At 37.3% G+C, this 25179-nt stretch overlaps 1 protein-coding gene across 2 annotated transcripts in view; it reads left to right on the top strand.

Moving 5' to 3' along the window:
* CFAP44 (cilia and flagella associated protein 44) overlaps positions 1-25179 on the top strand; it is a 94983-nt gene that overhangs the window by 17790 nt on the left and 52014 nt on the right. For both annotated transcript variants that reach the window (XM_076001426.1, XM_012787506.3), the window contains 11 exons: positions 765-927; positions 3518-3620; positions 4500-4716; positions 7015-7129; positions 10688-10852; positions 12999-13154; positions 13464-13511; positions 14100-14199; positions 14747-14841; positions 20149-20358; positions 21000-21110. In XM_076001426.1, coding sequence (XP_075857541.1) covers positions 765-927; positions 3518-3620; positions 4500-4716; positions 7015-7129; positions 10688-10852; positions 12999-13154; positions 13464-13511; positions 14100-14199; positions 14747-14841; positions 20149-20358; positions 21000-21110 — 1483 coding nt within the window. The remainder of the gene's footprint in view (positions 1-764; positions 928-3517; positions 3621-4499; positions 4717-7014; positions 7130-10687; positions 10853-12998; positions 13155-13463; positions 13512-14099; positions 14200-14746; positions 14842-20148; positions 20359-20999; positions 21111-25179) is intronic.

The following is a 25179-nucleotide window of genomic DNA, read 5'->3' as shown; positions in this document are numbered from 1 at the left end:
AGTGCATTTTTACTCTACAACACACATACACACACACTTGCCTACACATGCATATGTTATATTAACAAACTCAGAAAATAAATGTTAGTCTATAAACTACATGTATATTTATATACTATATATTGTATAGTATATATACTATATACTTCTATATTATATATTAGTCAATTTTTATAATTTGTATGAATTAAGTTTCAATTATGTTTATGTGAATTTATTATAGTAGTTATGTTATTAAATGGTGTTTTAACATTTCACAAACATGTCAGAATTTTAAATATCTTGTCTTTCAATGTCAAGGAAGAGGCCTATATAATATTTTTACTATGGTCAGTCAACAAACTTAACAGGCATCATAAATCCAAAGATGATAAAGATATGGACTGTCTCCCACATTATACAATATGATTTTAGTTTTAGTGGGAGAGAGGAAAATGAAATTATTTAGGTGACAACTGTACTCTTAATGATACCCAAATAAAAGGCTTAACCTTATTTATTACTACAAGAACACTGTACTTTCAGGATTTCCCTAGGAAAATTAAAATATTAACTAAATCAGAGTATGAGGATTTTAACCTAGTTTAAAAACAAAATTGTTAGTAATACACAGAAAATTTATGAGTTTCATGGTAAAATTCAACTACTTCAACGTCAAATCTTTAAAAGTATGGATTTTAAAAATGTATTTATTCTATCACTTTTCCAATACCTAGGATGTTTTTTTTTTTTTTCACTTGTTTTCCTTAGCGACTTTCCCTCAGGCATTCTTTTGGTTATGACTGCAGAAAGCGGGCCAACCTACAACTTCTGGACAGCATTACCGCACTGTACATAGCTGGAAACCAGCTGATCCTTCTGAATCTGAAAACCAAGGAACAGATCTACCTGCAAAGTAGCAGTGGTGAAGGAATTGGTGTCATTGGGGTATGCCTTCAGGAAAAAATAAACTACCATTTTGATTGTTCTGCGGACCAGCCAATGGTGGTTGTTAGGTGCTGACACCATGCGTGGTATTGTGGGATCACATAAGATGCACAGCCATCTTTATTCTAAGGCACTTTTAATTCAAATACTACAACCACTACATTTACTGACATTACCTCCATGCAATATTGTAATGTTATTATCCCATTTCGAAGATAAGGAAGCTGGGGCTTCTAGAGGTCAAGAGATTTCCCCATCATAACCATGCAGGTTCTTTAACAGATTGGAAGTGGAGGTGAGTGAGGAGTTTTAAAGATTCTTGATCTGAGGACTGAAACAGGCACAAGGCAATGGGAATGGAGAAGGGAGGAAAATGTGAGACTCACAGATAGGATGTAGAGAGAGGTTGACTGTGGAAACGTGAGATGTATGGAGTGAGAGATAATATCATGTTTGTTTCTTTCTTGATCATTTCTCTCTATAGATGTGTCCATGATAAAAGTCTCTGTCCACAAAGAGTTTGTTATAAGACTAATTAATGAGTTCAGCAAGAATTTATTATATAACACTGTGTGTCCAACACTACATAGAACATACAGTGGGGGATTAAATGAAGATTTTATGACCTCTATTAATTCAAAGAGTTTAAAATTCATCTAAAGAGACAAGTCCTATATTTAAAAAAAGAAAAACAAAAAACTAGACACACAAGTACACGATGATGTAGCAATAGCTGTGTGTAGATATGCATGAGCCAAAGGTGAGGGTTGTGAGTTTTGTGGAGGGAAGGCAGTCAGGGACCATGAGATATCAGAAATGCTGAAGGCCACATCATCAGCAGAGGACTAAGGAACATCAAATTGTCACATACTTAGCTATAACTTTGTGGCTAATGATAGTTTTAAAATTTCTGTTTTTCTATTTTGCTATCAAATAATTGGGTTGAGGACAGTAGTCAGAGGTGTAGTGTGGTTAAGAATGCTAGGCCTCATCCACCGGGATAGCGAGCAGTTTTGTGCCCATAGGGCTTTCCTCCCTGTGAGCTGGAGCTGTTGGTGCCTGGAGTGACACAGGCCCTCCTCCACTGCCCACATCACCTCATCTTTTCTGAAACTGTTATCCAGCTGAGGATGAGAAAAACTTTTGTAAGGCTATGAGAAACTTTCAAGAAACGTGTTTTGTGCCTATAAATTATCTTCCAGAAAAGATGGGGTGACTCTCTGTGTTGAGTATAAAGCAAATGACTTACTAATTTCAGGTCTCCTCTAAATGTAAAACACCCAAACTCAACCCCACAGCAGCCTCCAGTGTGAGAGGGCAGAAACGTTTTTACTTACTGTAGATAAGACCTAGAAAGGTAAAAGATTGTCCTCAGTCTCCATTCAAATTTCTGTGACCACGTATTCGATACCAGAAGTCCCCAATCTTTGTGGCACCAGGGACTGGTTTCATGGAAGACAATTTTTCCACGGACTGGGTGGCAGCAGGGAGGGGGCTGGTTTCAGGATGATTCAAGCACATTACATTTGTTGTGCAGTCAGACCTATCTGCCAACGATAATCTGTGTTTGCAGCTGCTCCCCAGCGCTAGCATCACTGCTTCAGGCCACCTCAGATCATCAGGCATTAGAGTACCAGGATTTACAATTCATATCTGAGAACCAAGCTCCTTTTCCTTAGCTATATAACCAGGAGTTGCACAATAGTGTCTGAAAATAGAGTTTTATGACTACAGTATGTGTTTTAAATAGTTAATTTTTATAACAGCCTATTTTTATTTTTATTTTTTGCTATCCATTTACTCTTCCTGCAAATTTGGCTTACTAGGTAACAAAAATACGGAAACGAACATATGATTCTATCCAACTTATATGGCTATCATTTGAAATGCTGACACAAATAGTTTATTTGGAGCATATTTACTATATTTTCCTCTGTGTCCAGCTTAGAAATATTATATCTTTCTCACTTCTAGTGAGTTTACATTCATCTGTGGTAACTTTGTCCAGGGTGAAATTTTTTTGATTGGGATATAACCTACTCTGGAAACATAGATTCCATACATTCCATGAATTTTCCTGTACAAAACTTAGATTGATTTATATGCAGGGTAAATAATTCATCTCACTTAGTGCTTCTCAAAGCAAGGTCCCAGAACAGTAGCATCAACATCACCTTGGAACTTGTTAGAAATGCAAATGCAAATTCTCAAGTTCTAAGCTGACCTATTAAATCAGAAATTCTGAGGGTAGGGCTTGCAATCTGTGTTTTAATAAGCCCTTCAAGAGATTCAGATGCACACTAAAGATTGAGAACCATTATTCTAGCTCTTCTAATGGCAATTTTAAAAATTGTAGAATTAGAAATGACTGTCCTTAATAAAAATAAAACTTAAAATAAGTATTCTTCTAGTTGTCAGTATAAATCATATCCATCATCTCATTTTTATCAGATGCTCATTTTTGGGTTTTCTATTGGAGTAGATCCCAATAAACAAAATATGAAATAATGGATACTAAACACTACATTGGTAGGATTATTTATATTAAAATCTTTCTTTTAATATTTTAGTGAGATTTTATTTTTTATAGGTTCATCCAGATAAAACTCACTTCGCAGTAGCTGAAAAAGGAAGTTTTCCAAAGATTATCATCTATGAATATCCTTCTCTGAGGCCCTACAGAATCCTTCGAGGTGAGCCCAAAAGAATCTTTAAGATATTCCATGTTCAAGATTACAACATTCTGAAGAAGATATGTTATAGAATCAGTCAGAATTTTCCACAGAAATAGAAATAATGGAAGATAGAAAAGAAATTTATTTAACATAATTGGCTTGTGCAATTGTGGGGGCTGGCAAGTCTGAACTTTGTAGGTCAGGCTGGTAGGCTGGACACTCTTGAGAAGAAGTTGAGGGTATAGTCTTCAGGCAGAATTTCTTCTTTTCCACGGAAACCTCAATTTTACTTTTAAGGCATTTCAACTGATTGGATGAGGCCCACCTAGATCATCAAAGATAATCTCCTTTCCTTAAAGTCAACTGATTGTAGATGTTAACCACATCCACAAAATACTTTCATAGTGAACAACTAGATTAGTGTGAATTAATTACTGTGAATTAATCTAGATTTCTTTGAATAACTGGGTACTATAGTCTAGCCAAATTGACACATAAAATTAGCCACAATTATCTTACAATTCTGTTTCTCATGTAATCAATTTCAGTAGTCAAATTTTATTCTTGGAGTTTTTCAGTGGCAGATTTTAAATTGTAGATTGATTTCTCTCTGCTATCTTATATGCTTTTGTATTTCTTCCTCACTTCATAAAATGGAATGTTCTCATAGTGGGTTGCTCATATAAAATGTGATTTTAAGACTTCTTCACCCTCCTCCTTCATATTATGTAATTCATTCTAAAACCAAGGGTGATGAATGATTTTGGAATTGTTCCTGTAGGGAATTCTTACACTAATCACCAAGGGCTGTCTCCCTCTCTGTTTTGTTTTTATAAGACATTTTTGAAAATGAAGTAAATGCGCCCTTATTTATTAGACTCCTATTCATCCTTCCAGATGGGACTGAGAAGGCATATGCTTACGTGGACTTCAACAACAATGGTAACTTGCTGGCCTCAGTTGGTAGTAACCCTGATTACACACTGACCATCTGGAACTGGAAAGAAGAGCAACCCATACTGAGGAAGAAAGCCTTTTCTCAGGAAGTTTTTAAGGTTACTTTCAATCCTGAGGACGAAGAGCAGCTTACCACCTCGGGATCAGGCCACATCAAGTAGGTTGGGTGACCAACAGAGGGACCAGTGGATATGTAAGACTATTTTCTAAGACGTTCTAAGAGCTGGAGACATTTTTGCCATTGTGTTAACATTAGGATCGTTGAAAAATGTGTTATTTCAAAAACTAACTAGCAGTGCACCTTTTCTAATTCGATATGTGGGATTTTATTTCCAAACACAGCATAGATAAAAGAAAGTCTTTTACATTTAGCCTGCTGCCTTCTCGTAGGCTTTACTTCTTAAGAGTTTGTATAGTATCTTTTTTTTTTTTGAGGTAGAGTCTCACTCTATTGCACGGTCTAGAGTGCCGTGGTGTCAGCCTAGCTCACAGCAACCTCAAACTCCTGGGCTCAAGCCATCTTCCTGCCTCAGCCTCTTGAGTAACTGGGACTACAGCATGCATCACTATGCCTGGCTAATTTTTTCTATATATTTTTAGTTGGCCGATTAATTTCTTTCTATTTTAGTAGAGACAGGATCTTGCTCTTGCTCAGGCTGGTTTCAAACTCCTGACCTTGAACCATCCTCCCGCCTTGGCCTCCCAGAGTGCTAGGATTACAGATGTGAGCCAACACGCCCAGCTATATAGTATCTTAATAGCTAACATTTGTGTGGTGTTTCCAAATTCATGTTGAGCTTTCACTTCCACTATTAAATTTCTCATTTGTAGCAACTCAATCTTCATCTGTAAAACAAGAATTGTCATAGTGTCATTCCTGACAAGAAACACTCAATACTAAATGATGGCAGAGCCTACTCTTGATCTCAGGTCTCACTCCAAATTCCATCCTCTTTGCACTCTGTACCCTGGTCTGTTTCATGGAATGATTTTGTCCTTCTCTAGCTTTGCTCCACATTGTCTCATGCATTTGTTTAACAACTGTCCACCACCACCCCTGAGCTGCCCATAACTTGATTCCCAGTGTTTCCTTTTTTTTTCTTTTTTGGTACAGAATCTCATTCTGTCATCCAGGCTGGAAGGCATTGGTATGATCATAGCTCACTGCAGTGTCAAACTCCTGGGCTCAAGTGATCCTTCTACTTCAGCCTCCTGATTAAGCTAGGACTACAGAGGCATGCTACCAGATCCAGCTAATTTCTAAGGTTTTCTTTGTGGAGACAGGGTCTTGCTATGTTTCCCAGGATGGCCTCCAACTCCTGGCCTCAAGCAATCCTCCTGCTTTAGCCTCCCAAAGCAGTGGGATTACTGGTGTGAGTCACTGTGCCTGGCCCTCAGTGTTTCTTTAAGAGAAAGACATTTTTATCTATCCTAAATTATTCTTATACCAGTTTACATCTGGTCTTTTTATTATTCATTCATTAGTAATACAGAATAATTGAGCAGATTTTTCATTGTAATTTGGAGGGAATTCTCAGGTAACCCTTTGCTAGCTATAGGCTAAAAATTTCCAATTCCTTACATTTTCCTATCATTTAGTACTATGTTTATATTCTATTCACTGTATCTTTGGGGAAAGACAGACATTGAACAATTAATTTAACATGCCAATTGGTATAAAGAAACCCGGAGTATATGGAAACATATCGTCAGAAGACATACCATACCTTTTGAGAAGGATGTTGGTTGTCTAGGCTTTTGGCTTCATATTATTGGTTTGTTGGTACCTTCTATGACCTATTTTCTAACTAGTTGGGTAGGTCAAATTTTTTTTCTATGTGGTCTTCATCATTCTGATTGTTCATTTGTTTAGACTATTAATAAGAAAGTGTTAGTAATAACTAATATTTATTTATTGCTTTTATGTGCTAGGTACTTTTCTAAGAGTTTTTCAATTTTATGAGGTAGGTGTTACTAATATTTTCATTTTATACCTGAGAAAATGAAGGCACAGTGTGATCAAGAAAAATCACTGAACGTTACATAGCTAGTAAATTAGAATTTTGGGGGGAAACTTTTATATCCTCTAAAACAATAGAGGAAGTTGGCTAGTCTGATGAAACATTGAATTTTAAAGCTTATTAATTAATTCAACTCTAAATTCAAATTTTCCCATATGGCTAGTGGCTACTAAAATCAAACAGCACATCTCTTAAATATAAGCTCCATGAAGGCAGAGAATTCTATTTTTTTGTCTATTTTGCTTATTGCTGAATTAATATTGCCTAGAACTTTGCCTGACAAGTAGTAGATACCTAGTACATGCTAGTCAGATGAACAAATGAATGAGATAATATATGTGACTATGAAATATGTAAGTGTTTGGGTCATATTAAAATAAAAATAAGTAAAACTTCTCTGAGTTCCACTTGCTCTCTTTCCTGCTCGTTTGCAGGTTCTGGGAAATGGCTTTTACATTCACTGGTCTCAAGCTGCAGGGATCACTAGGACGATTTGGCAAAACAGCCACTAGTGATATAGAAGGCTACATGGAGCTCCCGGATGGGAAGGTGAGTACAGCCACCATTCTACAATAATAAAATTGTGTTTTTAAATATGTATATGAAAACATACTACATTCTAAAAAGCTCTGCTGATATCGATAATAACAGATATTATAATTGTAAATGTAATTAACATTTAATTTTACTTCAGGTTATCAATTGTAATTAAAATATTTTTCTGAAATTATCATAATCCATATGTATGTACATACTATTTTCTGTTTTCTTTTTACTAAACATTATAAATATTAATTAATATTTTGTTAAATATTATACACATATATAAAGTATGTGAGCATTTTAATATATTACATAGTGACATACTTGTCGCTCTCAATTATGTCACAGAGTTGTTGTAACATTTATATTACTTATTTTTCTCCTGTTTTTTCTTTGCCATGGTGCTCCGTGATGCTTACTGGGTCAAAGGTTACATACAGTCTTTTGATTTTTGTTTTTATTGTCAGATTTTTATTCAGGTATTTTGAACTACTTTACAGTGGCATCTACAACACTGCAACTTTAATCTGGTAGCTTATTCTTCAATATTGTTAGTTTTATTTCTTCTCTTCCTCTTGCAAAATTTATAGGCATACTGCCCCAAATGATAGTTAATTTGAATCCGTTCTCCATTAGTATGTTATTTGGTTTCCGATTGAGGTGAGTTATATAGTATTATTTATGAGCATCTCAGTTAAAAGTAAATGCCCGCATACAAATGTCACTCTAAGGAACCAAATTATCTAATCATCTACCTGATGAAATTCCTCAATTCAAACACATGGTGTATAGGAGGAAATAAAAAGCCTTGGGTGGCTAGACTATATAGCCAAAGCTATAAGACGATCTTAAAGCATTCCACTTTCAAACTCTGAATATTATAAGGATTAAGCTAAGATAAATATCAATACAATACTTGTTAAAAACATAATATGAGATATATCTTTAAAAGGTTCAGTAAAGTTTGTATAAATGTAGGGGAGAAAGAATCCATTTCAAATTATAGAGCTACAAAAGAAATTCACAATTGCAAAGATGTGGAAACAACCCAAGTGCCCATCAATACATGAGTGGATTAATAAAATGTGGTATATATATACCATGAAGTACTATTTAGCTTTAAGAAACAACAGTGATATAGCACCTCTTTTATTTTCCTGGATAGAGCTGGAACCCATTCTACTAAGTGAAGTATCCCAAGAATGAAAACTAAGCACCACGTGTACTCACCAGCAAACTGGTTTCACTGATCAACACCTAAGTGCACATATGGGAATAACATTTATTGGGTGTCAGGCAGATGGTGGGGAGAGGGGATGGGTATATGCACACATAATGAGTGTGATGCACACCATCTGGGGGATGGACATGCTTGAAGCTCTGACTCCAGGGGAAGAGGGGGCAAGGGCAACATATGTAACCTAAACATTTATACTCCCATAATATGCTGAAATTAAAAAAAAATTAAAAAGGGAAATGTTTAGAATTAGGAATAAATTTTAGATTTTCAGAAGGCAGATTGGAATAAAACATTTATGTTGGCAAAGACTGGAACATTTTGGTTGTTAAATATGATAGTGTCCTAGTATACAAGGAGTATAACGGCCAGGAAAAACTATTGTATATTGGAAGACTAGAATTGGAAATCAAAGAAATAGTAGATAAGTTTGGCCAAAAATGCCAGGTGGATGAGAAGAAGGGATATCTGGAGTCAAGGAGATGAACTAGAAAGGAAGCTGTTGCTATCATCTAAAAAGAGATGATGATGGCCTAGACCTTTCAGGACAAATGGAAAAGGAAAGCTATGAGTGACATTTCAGAAAGGAATGTCATGTAGGTTTTGTTCACTATTGGTGGCTTTATTTGTTGGACAGAAGAAAATAAGTCCAAATAAAGACTCTACCACAAGTGAGCTGAGGCTTAATAACAGATAATAATAGGTAAAAATAATAGGTAATAACAGGTAAAAATAAGGTAGGTAAAAATAGATAGATGCGTGAGGTAGAAAGATGGAGTAAAGTTATCAGTTATTCTAGCTGAGAGGGATATGGGAATGCAGAACCCTAGAACATCAGACAGGCAAAATTAGAGTGTCCCAAAGTGCATTTTATGGAACATCAGTCTGCACAGAAACTCCATGAAAATAAGACTTTCCTAGTCAAATTCCTTTATATCTAGAAATTTCTCTTGGTGATTCTCAGCAAATATTCCTAATAAAAGTTTCCAGGGGTCCTAGAGAAAACAAACTTGTTTGATTTTGTTTATCCTAGCATCTACTATCTGATGTAGTATAGTCAAGAACAGGAGTTGTTTTTTTTTTTTGGCTGGGCGCAGTGTCTCACACCTATAATCCTATTACTCTGAGAGGCCGAGGTGGTAGGACCGCTTGAGGTCAGGAGTTCAAGACCAACCTGAGCACTGAGCAAGAATGAGACCCCCTTTCTTTACTAAAAAAAATAGAAAAAAAAAATTAGCCAGCCAAGTAAAAATGGAAAAAATTAGCTGGGCATGGTGGTGCATGCCTGTAGTCCCAGCTACCAGGGAGGCTGAGGCAGGAGGGTCACTTGAGCCCAGGAGTTTGAGGTTGCTGTGAGGTAGGCTGATGCCACGACACTGTAGCCTGGGCAACAGAGTGAGACTCTGTCTCAAAAAAAAAAAAAAAAAAAAAAAAGAATAGAAGTTTCTGAACCACAGTGAGAATCCTGAGTTTTCTCCTCTGTAATGGGGATAATGATAGTCAAGAATACCATTGGTTCTTTGCAGGAATGAGAAAAAAACTATTTCTTCTGGGAAAATAAAGTATTCAACATGTACAACTATATGTGGTATCCCTCATAAATGTGCCTAGTTGGTATTGGTGTTTAGCATTAAATATGTAACTATACATATATGTAAAGTGCTCAAGCAGTGCTTGGCACAGAGTCAATGCTCAATGAATGCTATGTATTATCTGGCACTTGTTAAATATCCTAGGAACTAATGTTTAGTGGTATGTACTCTGGGAAATTCTGGATTAAATAGATTAATTTGAGGTGGTCCCAGATGACTATCCTTGTTTGAAATTGGATATTGTTATGCTATAATCTGCTCAGTTAAGTACTAGCCTCACAATTTATCTATCATCTTTTAAAATTCGATAGTATCATACTTAAAAAGTGGAATCTCCTCTATCAAGAACTTTAAGCATGTCTCTAATTTTTGACCCATTAATTCCTCTTCGGGATTATGACCTTAAGAGATAGACAAAAAAAATCTATTGTATATATATATATATATATATATATATATGAAAAATTACCAGCAACACACAACCTAATCACAATAATGTAAAATTGTACATAATGCAAGAAAAAAATACATCAAAATGTGATTACTGGTTGTGTCTGGGGTAGTAGGTTTTCATTTCTATATTTTCTTAAATTTTTGTATATTCAATTTTTTTTATTTTCATGACCAATAAAAATAGTCTTTAAAAAATAATTTTCACCTACTATTTGAGGCGTGAATATACACATATTTCTGTGTTAATGTTCAGGCCTTTCTTTCCCTACACCTACCTGCCAGGTGCTCTCAGGATCGGAATGGGGCAACATGCTGCTCTGGGAAGGTGGTCTCATCAAAGTAGAGCTCTGTCGAATTGGGAACAAGTCTTGTCACCATGGCCCCATCAACCAGATAATGCTGGATGAAGGTGAAGTTATTACTGTTGGGTCAGATGGATGTGTTAGGGTAAGTTTTCTTGATACTTGGACAGTAGCTCCTAAGTCTAAGACTTGCAAATTATCCAAGTGATTTTATCTGGTGTTTATTTTTCATTAAGGTCATTTTATGAAGGAGATCAGTGATTATCAGTGATTTACTACTAAGACCAATTCATTCAAAATAATTTTTCTTTTATCATAAATACTTGCATTCTTGTCAAAATTAATTTACTACTTCTTAGCACTGAAACTTTCTGAGGGGACCCTTTGTTATTTTTATTCTGTTGTTGAAATAATAGCTTCAGAAAATGAAAACCCATGTTAGTACAAGACTAACAGGGGACCCACATGTCTTTCCAAAATGCTTGGTCATTTTCTAGGAATGGGTCATTTTCTAGGAAAAAAAGTGCCGAACAGTTGTTAGTTATTTTTTCCTGAGGTTACCAATTAGAAATACACACATAGGTGACCTGATGAGGTTTGCCTATGGAAGCTGCCCTCTCATTGCCTCTATTTTTTAATTTATTTCAGCATATTATGGGGGTACAAATGTTAAGGTTACTTATATTGCCTATGCCCCCCACCTCGAGTCAGAGCTTCAAGCGTGACCATCCCCCAGACGTTGCACATCTCACTCATTATGTTTGTATATACCCATCCCTTCCTTCCCCTCCCACCCACCTGATACCCAATAAATGTTATGTCCACTTAGGTGTTGATCCATTAATACCAATTTGCTGGTGAGTACATGTGGTGCTTGTTTTTCCATTCTTGAGATACTTCACTTAGTAGAATGGGTTCCAGCTCTATCTAGGAATATATAAGAGGTGCTATATCACCATTGTTTCTTAAAGCTGAATAGTACTCCATGGTATACATATATCACATTTTATTAATCCACTCATGTATTGATGGGCACTTGGGTTGTTTCTATTACTTTGCAATTGTGAATTGTGCTGCTAAAAACATTCGAGTGCAGGTGTCCCATTTATAGAGTGTCATTTGATCTTTTGGGTAGATGCCCAGTAGTGGAATTGCTGGATCAAATGAACCCAAGTGTAGGTTTTTGCACTTACAATATTAAATTTGATCTTTAGTTAGATTTCATAGATTCCTTTGAGATCTTTTATGTACTTTATTTTGTTATATACTATAGTCACTCTCCCTCCAAGATATATGTCACCCCAAAATATCTCAATGCCAAGTGGGAGAAAACTTCAAGAGAAAAGAAGTTAAATATTTCAGAGAGGATCTCTTCATGGACACTACTAATTTCTAAGCTTGCTTCCCTTTTCAAAGTGCACCCTCATCTCTTTAGTCCTTCACATTGTAAGTTTCTACCTCTCACCCTTTAGGAAAAATCTACCCCCAACTTCTAGGGGTTAGTCTGATCCTAAGATCTGGTCCTCTCCCCGCTACCAGGCTAACTCATGGCACAACAGCAGTCTCCTGGGAGTAACTTTCTCAAAGTCTGAGTTATTCAGTTTCTCTAGGATAACATGGTAGGGTATGTCAACATAACTGTCCAGGGTGGCTTTGGCACTTCACAGGGGAAGTCCTTTTGAGTCTCTCGGTGAGGTGAAACTGAGTTCCCTCATTCTTCCTGTAGTGTTCTGGACTCCTAATGAACAACAATCTTCATCTGAGTTAGTAACGTACAAATTGGTATTAAGAGAAACATTTTCTAACGGAGACATTGTCTGCATCTATTTTTTTCTGCTTATAATGAAGACAGTGCTTGAATCATTAATCAAAAATGTATATTTCCCCTTTCCAGAGACCTACTGGTGTATAGAAAACAAGGCTCCTTATGCTGTCTTGCTGAACAATGGCATTGTTTACTCCGTATAGCCACCTCATATGAAGAAAAACCTAAGAGAGACCATGAAATAAAGTTTTTTTGGGGCAAATTAAAATTCTTATGTAAGGCTGTACTTTCTCACTAATCGCTATAAATACAAAGGAAACTATAATAATTTATAATGCCCCAGGTCAGAGTAAAAAATTCTGGGGGTTGAGATTATACTCAGTTCTAATTATACCTACTCATTGTTAATTTTAATGAAACAAGAAGAAATGACTTAAAAAAAAAAACTCAGGGCCTTTTCTGGCTTAGAAAATAATTATTCAGAAACTTCTTATTGATTAAAGTATTTTCTTATTAATTTTACAAGATATGGGATTTTGAGACAATAGACACTGCTGATATTGTAGATGAGACTGGATTGTTGCAGATCGAGCCTATTAATGAACTTCAAGTAGATAAGAATGTCAAACTCTTCTCTATGGTAAAAATGAATGAAACTGGAAGTAACCTTTGGTTGGCTCAGGTATGTTACATTCTTTTCTCTTGTTTCCTTAAAGTTACCTGGATATAAAATTAAAATAGTAGTATAATTGGTTTTCTGAGCTGAAAGTCCATTTGACTACAAGTATTGTGAGATTACCTTGCTTACTGTATCGTTGTCTTCTAAAATATATAGAAGTTGCTTTTATTAAATTTTAATCACACTCTAAAATAGATGTAGGCTTTTGATATTGATTATCCCTACTTTAATAAATCATAGGAAGAATATTGTTTTAATTTGATGAAAGTTCAAAATGATAGAACAAAATACTATTAGGGTTTTATTTTTTAGGATGCCAATGGAGCCATATGGAAGCTTGACCTTAGTTTTTCAAATATCGTAAGTCACTTGTTATTCTTATGTTTTCTTTACTTTTATACTAAAAACCTCTTTTAGTCTTTAAAGGATACTTTATCTTTCTTCAGGTTTGATCATTGTTCCCATCAAAAACTTGCTCAACCTATGCTAATCCTGAGAGTTCACTCTCTAGTTATAATTTTACATTAAAAAGGATGTGTCTCATAGTAAAACTTACAAGTGGCAATGACAATGCCTAACATGATACAGTGCTTTACAGTTTCATAAATATATGGAATTTTCATTTATATTATTGCACATGATCCTCACTGCTACCCTGCTTAGTAGGCAGACAGCTGTCATCATCTTATTTTACAGATGAAGAAATGGAAACTGGCATTTGAGGTGACTTAAGCAGAATCACATAGCCATTAAATTCAAAGCCAGGACTCCGTGGTTCTCCTAATTCCAAAGTCTATATTCTTTTCTAACATTTTATACTTTTTAAGATTTTTATTCAAATTAAATTGCACATGTGTTATTAGGGTTCTGCTTGCATTTTTAAAAACTTGACCTTAATTCTATGTTACCCTGTCTTTGAGATCTAGTAAGCTGTCTGTCTGTTCTCAGACCCAGGATCCAGAATGCCTCTTCTCCTTCCATTCTGGAGCTATCCAAGATTTAACTGTTTCTCCCATCACTTATCTCATGGCCACCACTGCCTTGGACTGTAAGTAGGAACTCAATGAAAATATATCTGGCCTTGTTTCATTTTCAGATGATTTTTATATGTGTTTAAAAAAATTTGAGGATTTTTCCAAAAAAGAAGCCTCTTGAATGCAAGTGAAGTGAGTTGTTGCAGAGTGGAGAGGCACAAAATGCAGCAGCCATGGTTATTGTGAGAGATTAAAATAAGGACATAATCTATAAGTTGTTCTTAAAAATAGTATTCATTTTGTTATTATCCACTTTTGTGCTTTTCCTATTCTTTCTATCTCCTTTCTTCCTTCTTGATTTCTGGCAAGAAGGAAGTCTATATAGACTATGCAAGGTGAAATTGATCCACCAGTTCTCTTCATCAGTTCTCTTTTTTATTATGAATGTTTATAAATATCTGTTTAAGGTTATATGTGGAAATTTTAACTAAAGAAAGGGTATTGGGTTATCAACTGGTTTAGTTATTTATGAAATTTCTTATTATAATACTTAATATGTAAAAAGTAAGCCAAGATTATTTTAAAAGATATTTTTTTTCTTTTAAAACTGTCTTTCTATAGGCTCTGTTCGAATTTATGATTTTGCTAGCAAAATTCCTTTGGCTCAGATGAAATTCAAACAAGGGGGTACTGCCCTTGCTTGGGTACCCCAAATGGTAAGTCTGTTTTTTTAATGAACTTCTGAAGAATCTACTGGTAAATATGGTATATCAACACTATTTCTTGGAAATTATATATGTTTTCTGACTTGGAATTTTAGGGAAGAATAAAAATTCCAAGTTAGCTTTTTTTGCTGAGAACATGATAGAAATCATAGCATGACTATTGTTATGGGCTTAGTTCTGATTTTAATGAAAATTCTATTTTATGCTACCTGCAGATTAGTAGTAGTCCCATGTTGCAAAGTCATTACCCAACATAAGTTTGTGTTTTATATCTATCTTCTATCTATCTGACTCCAGTTTCATTCATCCTCTTAGTATTTCCAGAGTGCCTACAAGGTGCTAGGCCTTCCTTATTCTGGGAATATAGCAGTGAACAAAAAGACAAATATAATTGCCCTCATGGACCTTATATTTTAGCGAGAGGGAGGCAGAGACAGACAGTAAACAAATAAATATGTGTTATGTTAGGTAATGATAAGAACTATAGAAAAAAATTAGGTGGGGATAGGAAGTTGTTCTAATTATCTATTGTTGTGTGATAAACTATCCTAAAATGTAGTGGCATAAAACAGCAATTGTTTTATTTTATTTTTTTATTTCAGCATATTACGGGGGTATAAATGTTTAGGTTACATATACTGCTTTTGCCCCACCTGAGTCAGAGCTTTAAGCATGTCCATCCCCAAGATGGCATGCAACACAGTCATTAGGTGAATATACCCATCCCCTCCTCCTCTCTCGACCTCCTCAACATTTGATGAATGTTACTACTATATGTGTACATATACTGAGATTCTTCTGTTTGATCTACCCGATTCTTGAGGCTTTTCACTGTGTTTTGTAATTCCTTGAATAAATTCTTCATTTCTGGAAGTGCTGTTTTTCTTTGATATTTCAATTTCTTTAGTAAATTTTTCTTCCAAGTCCTGGATTTTTTTTTGGTGTTTGTGGTTTCTTTGTGTTGGGTATCCATTTTCTCTTGCATATCATTGAGTTTGCTTACAATACATATTCAAAATTCTTCTTCTGTCATTTTAGTGTTCTGAATTTGGTTTATATCCATTGCTAGAGAGCTGGTGTTCCCCTTTGGGGTTGTGCTTTCAGTTTGATTCTTCATACTTCCAGAATTTTTTCACTGATTCCTTCCCATCTGGAGCAGTTGTTGCTTCTTACCTTTAGATTTTTGTTGAGATAATGACACACCCAGTTTAGTCTCTGAGCCAATAGGTGGTGCTTATGGGTGAGATTCAACCACACCCTTTATGATGAATCAGTAAATGCAGTAATAGGGTGTGCAAATTGACCTCCCTGTCAGTAGGTGGCGCTTGCTGGGAGGAACAAGATGCAGTATTGTTTTTGGGTCCTGTAACCAGTTCTCATTCCTCTGGAGAGGCACTCTAGTGACTCGGGTGGTGGGTGGAGCCCTGGGACTTCCAAGTGTGTCCTTATTCTCCACCTCAGTGGGGACAGGTGGGGGAGTGAGGCTGGGTGGGGCTGGGTTGGGTCAGCCTGCCCTGAAGCCCCACAGATGCTGTTAGCAGAGGTCAAAGGTCTGTTCTCTGCTTCTGGGCAAAACTACCAAAAAGTCTGCATGTGGGGATGGGGCTGTCTGAGACCTGCAGTCTGGAGTAGGCCTTGCTCCTGTCAACCCTCTCCTATTCTGTGATTTCTCCCAGACCTCTGCCACCAGGCAAGACCTCAAGCCAGTGGATCTCCCATGGCTGTGATATGAGCTGGGAGATTCCCCGCCAAGCATCACAACCTGAGCTGGAAGCGCAGCCCTCCCATGGGAGGAGGGTTGCCCCTCAAGAATGCTGCCGTTAGGACCCTCTCTCATCTGCCCCTGAAGACACACACACCTCAGCAGACTAGTTCACAAATATCCTTTCTGTGCCCCTGGGCAATGCGATCAAGACCTGGATGTACAGGATCTGGTCTGCAGGCCTGTCCCCTGGCCTCAGAGATCAATCCCTGACCCTACCAGGGAGAAGAGTGCTGGTCTCAAGTCACTCACAGGTGCCCAAGCTGGATCAATGTCTCTCTTTCTTGGGGTTTGCCCTGCTCTGCTGGGGTCACCAGGCAAGCAGCACCTGGGAGGGCTGGTGGGTAGGGAACACACAGTCCGAGTACCCCTCAGTCCACTGTAGGGCCCCAAAAAGGAAGGTCTTGTTCCCTGAGGATGACTCTCTCTCGGCAGCTGTGGGGAGGGGAGGGAAGGGGAGAATGAAGCAATATGGCATCTGCTGACTGGCTTGGGTCTGTGGGGTAGAAGGTGCCCCCAGGGAGCTAGGAGCCTGGTGCCCTATCTACAAGAGGCTCACTGCTCACTGGCGGCAGCTGTCTTTAGGCTGGTGTTAACAGCTCTCTCCAGCAGATCAAGAGCCCCTCAGTAGTCTGAAATGCAAGGGAGGGGAAATTTAACCACTTTTCCTAATCTTATCACTGGTCTCAAGCCTCTTAGGGTTTAGACCTTGCCGATGCCTTTATCTTTCCAGTTCTGCTCTGCAGCTTCATCCTGTGGAGTCTCCTGTAGTTTCAGGCACCCTTCGCTCTACCCCTCATCTGATATATGTTTGTCTGCCTGTTTGTTTTTTTCACTTTCCCCTAAAATCTATCTTTCTTGCAGAGACACTCTGGCTGGCAGTTTTTCTTGTCTGCCATCTTCAATCATCTTATTTTGTTCACATACTCTTTGGATTGGGAATTCAGGTGACAGTAGGATGGACTGTCTCTGCTTCATAGTGTCTGAGGCCTCAGCTGGGAATACTTGAATGGTTGGGGCCTGGAATATCCATAGGCTTCTTGATAACAAGGCTACCACCTAGGTTGGATGACTTGCAGTCTGGGCTAAGCTGGGACTGTCAACAGGAGAGTTTACCTAATGGCCTCTCCATGTGGCTTGGGCTTCGACACAGCATGGCAGCCTCAGGACTCACACGCTTCTTACCTGGTGGCTCAGGGCTCCAAGATCTAGTGTTCCAACAAGCAAGGCAGAGGCTGATGGCCTTTCATGGCCTAGTCTCAGAAGACAAAATATCACTTCTGCCATACTCAACTGGATGAAGCAGTCACACAGTCACAAGTGCCACCCATATTCAAGAGGAAAGGTCTTAAACTTCATCTCACCACAGGAGGCATGTCAAAGAATTTAAAACTCCCATTTTTAAAATACCATGGGAGTATTTTGGGGGAGTGTATAATCTTTATTTTTTTTTTTTAGTTGAAATCAAAGAGAAAATATTCCAAGCCAAAACCAGATATAAATATAACTGGAATAAAGGGGAATTTCATGACTGGATCAAAACCAGAAGGAGAACTTAGGCCAGGGGGAAAAGCCAGCCCTATGTCAAGGCTAGAATAAGTAGAAATGACAGAGCATTTGGTCTGGTAGACCTGGCTCACTCTTTATCCTAATCTATCTACACTCTTAACTGAAGTCATTAAAATATAGCCCATATAACTGAATCATTTATTCAGATGATTTTGTGATGTTCATAGAATGTTTCCTTTTCTAGCCTATATCTAAATAATGATCATATGGATATTATGCTAAAGTTGAAATGTCCCTTTCCCATACTTCCTTGCCTTTCTGGAAGACTCTACATTAGTCTTTATGACTCAGGTCAGGTCAAACATCATCTCCACATAGCCCTCTGTGAACCCACCTTCAGGTAGAGGTAGGTCCTCCTTCCTGTGTGTTTTTTCCCCTGAGGGCTGCGTATGTATCTCATATAGCACTTATCAGGGTATGTTAAAATTATTTGCTTTATTGCCTATCTTTGCCACTAGACTGTATGTTTGTCATGGTGACAACCATACTTATTCTTCTTTGCACCTCCAGTGCCTCTGTAGTTACTGGTACATTGAGACACTTACTAAATATTTGTTGAATAAACAACATTCATCTGGAGTCGAATGGAATACAGTTTTCTTATTCCCAAGATTCTCTTAATTGCCTGGCCTCAGGGATGGTCACTCTGCTCTGAAGGATGCCCAAGCTCATGCCCTTCTCCTGAATGCCTTCCAAGACAGTAGTCAGTATGTTCAAGCATTCCTAGATTTATATCTCCAGCCTAGACTCTCCTCTAAGGTGCAGACTATATGTCATCTCTATTTTGAGATCTCGAGGGGACTTCAAACTTAACATGTCCAACTCTCTAAATCAACAATAGCAACAACAAACTACACATGCCTGACTCTCTTCTGGTGTTTTCTGTCTCAGTAAATGCCATTATGAGTCATCCTATGGAGTCATCCTTGATACCTCCCTCTGCCTCATCCCCCATTTCCAGTTGTCATCAAATAGGGCCATTATACCTCTCCCTAAAATATGTCCGTATCAGTCATCTCCACTGCGTTACCTCAGACCAAGTGACTATGATAGTTCTCCTAAAGTGTGGCAGCCATTTCTTAAAAGATCTTCCAGAAGGTCTCCCTGCATCCTATCTAGAGCATCTCAGATCTGTTTTCCATACTGCAGCTAGGATGACATTTTTGAAATAGAAAATCTGACCATGTCAGCCTTAGCCCCTGCAACCCCCAACTAAAAGTGCTTTGATGGTTTCCCACTTCTCTTGGGATAAAGAATATCCTTAATGTCCCCTGTAAGCCATTTTGTGATCTAGTGCTTGCCTCTCTTCCTTTCCAACCTCTGTGGAAACATTGCCCCCTCACTCTAGTATGCTCTAGTTAGACTGTAACTTTGTCTTGAGATATGTTCTTTACTGCCACAGGACATTTGCACAAGCTATATCCTCTCCCAGAGTGCTTGTCCTACCTTCCTAACCTGAGCATCCATCCTTTGGCTATCAGCTCCCTATCTCTTCTTTAGGGAAGCCCTCAATTTCAGTCAACTTTCTTTGTTATATTCTCTCAGAGAGTATGTTTCTTTCCTTTAGTGTTTATTTCAGTTCATAATTTTACACACATATGTGTGTTGATTAAGGTCTGTTGCCTCCAGTAGACCATAAACTCTGTGAAACCAGGCACTGAGTCTGTTTATGTTCACCATTGAGTTGCTGGTGATAGGTGCCTAGTAGGGGGTAGGCAGACACTCTGCTATGTTTGCTCATTGAGTGTTTGCATTGCATTGTTTACCCTTCTTGTGGTCATCAGTGATATAAAAAAAGAAAACTCTCCTAGAATAGATAGAGGTTACAAGAAAGTGGCAAAAAGAATTGCCAACATGCAGCCAATGTTAAATTACCCTAAGTCTAAATAAAATATGGTTATATGTTATGTAGTAAAATTTTTCTTAATCAATTAATTTCAGGTCTCTTACATTTAATTTTTTCCAAGGTAAGCTACACTGGAGCACAAATTAGTGTAGGATTTGAAGATGGAGTTGTTCGAATTCTTGAAATTTATGATCCAAAAGGGCTCACGATTTTTGCAGGACGGAAGAAGATTTTGGATGCAGATCTTCAATTGAAACATGTTTTCAAACCCCATACTTCTACTGTCACTGCTTTAGCTTATGAACATGATGGGGAAATTCTAGCCACAGGGGTAAGCAGTAGCTTTCCTTTCTTTTCCTATTGAAATTTCTTAATTAACCTTGTCTTATAAATCTGCCTACTTGATTGTGCCTTACTAACTGAAATGGATTTTCTAAGAATATATTTATATTTTGCTTTCTTTGTATTCATGTTCTTTCATTGTGGTCTGTATATAACATTTAAAGATATTCTTAAAAATTGAGTTCTAATGCTTGTTGTGAATGAATAGAAAATTTTCACTAGGGATCATGTTAGATGTATTATTTATGATTAGTATTTTATTGAGCATGGATATGTTCTTATGCAGAATTACCATAAATGAAGAGAATAACTGTGTAAATTCTTTATGCATTAATGGGTGAGCATATGCATGGTAGAATTTTTGTGAATTAATATATACAAGTATGGTGATGACATTTTCAGAACTGTATAGTGGAACACATTGCTTGCCAAATGTTCTCATGGAAAATTAAGGACAAATTTGAAATAAGAATTCTTATGTCAGAATAACCTGGGGGTATATATGACCATTGTAGATATAAGTATACTGTGAATATATTGAATGCTATGAAATGCTTTTCTTGTGATCTATAGACTAAATTTCACAATAATATACATTTGGGGTGTGTGTGTGTGTGTCTTTTTTCTTAGAGTAAAGATCGCACTGTATTCTTCTTTGAAGTGGAAAGGGACTATAAGCCAATTGGTTATATTAATACTCCTGGACCTGTTCGCCAGTTAACGTGGTCTTCGATCTCTCATGTAAGTCATTGTTAATTATCTTCATGCTTAAATCTCAATTACTATGTAGTGAAGTGATCTTGTAGATAGATGGACACTAGCAGGTGGAATTATTAGCCCCACTCCTGGGCTCTGCAGTGCGGTCCAGGGATGTAGCAACAGAAAGCTCAGCTAGCTGGTACTTGGATTGGTTAGTCGAGCATCCCTTGGGAGCCCCACACTCTCCTCACCACCTCCTTTCTCTTTCATGCTTTAAGTGGTTGGCAATAATCTCCTCTCAAAATGCAGGTTTATATGTCAGGCTTTGCTTCAACCATGGTAACTTTTGGCCAGAACACAGCGTGTCAAAATGCTTTGACCTGAATCAGTGAGTCTCTCTGACAGTCAGAAGCTCAATGTCAAGGTCTGAGTGAACCTTTCCTCATCTTTATCTCTACTTCCCCTCTGCCCCCAATCCATGTCTATTTTTTCTTCTGATCTTTCATTGCTTCTTTCCTAATGATTACTAATTCAGTATTAATTACTAATCTCACTTAATATATCTAATTTTACTAACTGTGAGCACAAGATAATTCAGCCATACAAATATTGATTGACTGTCTAAACCAAGGTGCCAGGGTCATAATTCAAATGACCTGCATGGAAATGCCATCAGTATGATTGAGGTAACATTTGTATTCTGCTTTAAGCTCTTCTAAAGAAAGGGCTATACAAATATATTAGTATTGTCTAGAAAAAAATGCTCTTTAAAATCAATCAATTAATACTCATTGTCTTCATAGCCACTGTGATGGATCCAATAAACAATACAAAATAGTCTCTGTTCTCAAGGAGGAAAAAATACATATATTAAAAAAGTTAAATAACTCTTATGACTGAACAATAAAAAGTTTCACGAGGGAATTGGTGACTAAAATATCAGTGGTATAGACAATATATGTTGTGAATTTACAGCAGGGAACTATCAAGAAAGGAAGAAGTTAAAATAAGTTATTATTTTGTATTATTGAACCTTAATTTTGAAGATTTGGTAGGATGTAGGCAGGTGGGCAAGAGGTAGGTGCAGGTGGCTAGGTGAAGGGAATGATACCTGTAAAAGAGGCTCTGTGAGAAAGCATGAATGTTTTATTAATTATTATTTTTTGAGACAGAGTCTCGCTTTGTGGCCCAGGCTAGAGTGAGTGCTGTGGCATCAGCCTGGCTCACAGCAACCTCAAACTCCTGGGCTCAAGCAATCCTACTGCCTCAGCCTCCGTAGCTGGGACTACAGGCATGCGCCACCATTACTGGCTAATTTTTTCTATATATATTAGTTGGCCAATTAATTTTTCTATTTATAGTAGAGATGGGGGGTCTCTCTCTCTTGCTCAGGCTGGTTTCGAACTCCTGACCTTGAGCAATCCGCCCGCCTCGGCCTTCCAGAGTGCTAGGATTACAGGCGTGAGCCACCGCGCCCGGCAAGCACGAATGTTTGTATCACAAAATACAATATTATATGCATCCTTCAGTCATTTCCCTATACACAAAGTCAAAAAACAAACCAGCGCATTTGCCAAGGGTTAGAGATGGTAGGTGAGATGGGAGTTAGTGTGACTACAAAGAGATAGCTTGAAGGAGATCTTTGTGGCAATGAGATAGTTTTTTAATCTCCTTTGCCATGATGGTTACAAGAATCTACACATGTGAAAAAATGATGTAGAACTATGCACACATTCTATACTCATGTCAACTTCCTGGTTTTTGTATAGTCACGTAAGATGTAACCAATGGTAGAGACTGGCTGAAGGGCACAGGATACCTCTCTGTACTATCTTTTCAACTTCTTGTCAATCCATGATTATTTCAAAATCAGTTTAAAAAATCAAAAGTAGGTATCTTAATTCATTTGTGTGTTGTAAAGGAATATCTGAGGCTAGGTAATTTATAAAGAAAAGAGATTTATTTGGCTCATAGTTCTTTTTTTTTTTTTATTTCGGCATATTATGGGGGTACAGATTATAAGGTTTCAATAAATGCCCATTTCCCCCCCTCCCCCCAAAAGTCTGAGTCTCCATCATGACCATCCCCCAGATGGTGCACATCTCAGGCTGTAGAAGCAGCATAGCACCAGCATCTGTATCTGCTGAGGGCTTCTGGCTGCTTTCACTTATGGTAGAAAGTAAAGTGGAGCCGACATATACAGAGATCACATGGTGAGAGAGGGAGCAAGAGAGAGCAGGGAAAGGAGGTGCCAGGCTCTTTTTAACAACCAGCTCTTGCAGGCACTAATAGAGTGAGACCTCACCCCTCTATCCCTGCTGGAGGGCATTAATCTTTTCTTGAGGGAATCCTCCTCCATGACTCAAACACCTGACAGTAGGCCCTACCTCCAACATTGGAGATAAAATTTCAACATGAGATTTGGAGGAGACAAACATCAAAACTACAGCAGTGGCATATAAGACCAAAAAACCCCAGCATAATTTAAAAGTCATTTCAGGCAATACTGCCTGTTAGCACTTGTGTTTCTAATATTTTTTGAGAATTATTACTATGTAAAAGTGAATTACTCTATGTAACTGATATGCCACAGACCTCAACTGTCCAAATAGCAATAAGTCCTAGCCCTTACCTGCTCAATTATCAGGGCTTGTATCTGTCTGAAAGCATTAAGCTTTTACCTTTTGTTCTGGGGTATTTCCAATAAGGGTGTGTCCCATGGGCACACAGAACCATTCTGCCTGCCACGGTCACTACCATGATCACTTTGGCAGCAGTGTGGAGAAGATACAAGGGAGCCAGATCACAGGCAGATGGATCTATTGGGCAGTTGCATTCCAGGTAAGATATGACCAGAGTATGAAAGACTGTCTAGATGAGATATTTTGAGGACAGCATTGACAGAACTTGGTGATTTTTTTATTTTCTGGGGATAATTTTGAGGTGTCTAAATGGATTTCATTACTGTTTCTCTAAGATATGTTCTTTCTCCTGCAGTCTCCCTGTCACCCAAACCATAATTTTGAGAATTATTCTAGTATTTTCCCTACCTCTAACCACCTTGTCCTTCAAGGGTTCACCAGGCCCTATTGATTATGCATCTTAAATGTCTCTTGAATCTGCCTCCTGAGTATCCTCTTTGTTCCTCACTGTTTCATGCATTATGCTTTTGAACTTGATCTTCATGGCCTAAAATGGCAAAACACTAGGAAGAAAGCAAGAGATGAAAAGACAGACAAAAGACTACAAGGAAATAATGAACAAAATGGCAATAGTAAACCCTTCCTTATTGATAATTACTTTAAATGTAAATGGATTAAACTCTCCAATCTAAAGATACAGAGAGGCTGAATGAATGAAAAAACAAGACCCAACTTGGTTGAAAGTGAAGACATGGAAAAAGATATTTCATACAAATGGTAACCAAACATGAGCAGAGGTTGGCTATATTTATATAAGACAAAGACTTTAAGTAAAAACTGTGATAAAAAATAAAGCATGACATTATATAATGATAAAAGAGTCAACACACCAGAATAACCCACGATTATAAATACATATTTACCCATTAGAACACCTAAATATATAAAGCAAACATTGAGAGAAGTGAAGGGAAAAATAGTAATACAGGAATAGCGGGAGACTTCAATACCCCACTTTCCATAATGGATAAAACATATAGGCAGAAAACCAATAAAGAATTGGAGGGCTTGAACAACACTACAGACCAATGGATCTAACTGATGTATTCAGAACAGTCCACCAACAGCAGCAGAGTATACATTCTTCTCAAGTGGAACTTTCTACAGGATAGATGGCATGTTAGTGTTCTTACCACAATAAAATAAAATATTAAGAAATAAAATCATAAAACTAGGGAGGGAAGGGCATTTATTGAAACCTTGAAATCTGTACCCCCATAATATGCCGAAATAAATAAATAAATAAATAAATAAATAAATAAATAAAATAAAATAAAAAATATTTTAAATGTCTAAAAAAAATAAAATCATAAAACTAAAATAAAAATCCTGTTCCTCTGAAGCCCTTGTCATTCAGCTGGCTACATCACCTTTTATCTTTATATTGCCATCTTCTGACCACCTGGTGG

This window comes from Microcebus murinus, chromosome 1, assembly GCF_040939455.1.
Source record: "Microcebus murinus isolate Inina chromosome 1, M.murinus_Inina_mat1.0, whole genome shotgun sequence".
NCBI lineage: Eukaryota > Metazoa > Chordata > Mammalia > Primates > Cheirogaleidae > Microcebus > Microcebus murinus.
The sequence above is the reverse complement of the archived record's forward strand: the minus strand, read 5'-3'. Positions and strand labels throughout refer to the sequence as shown.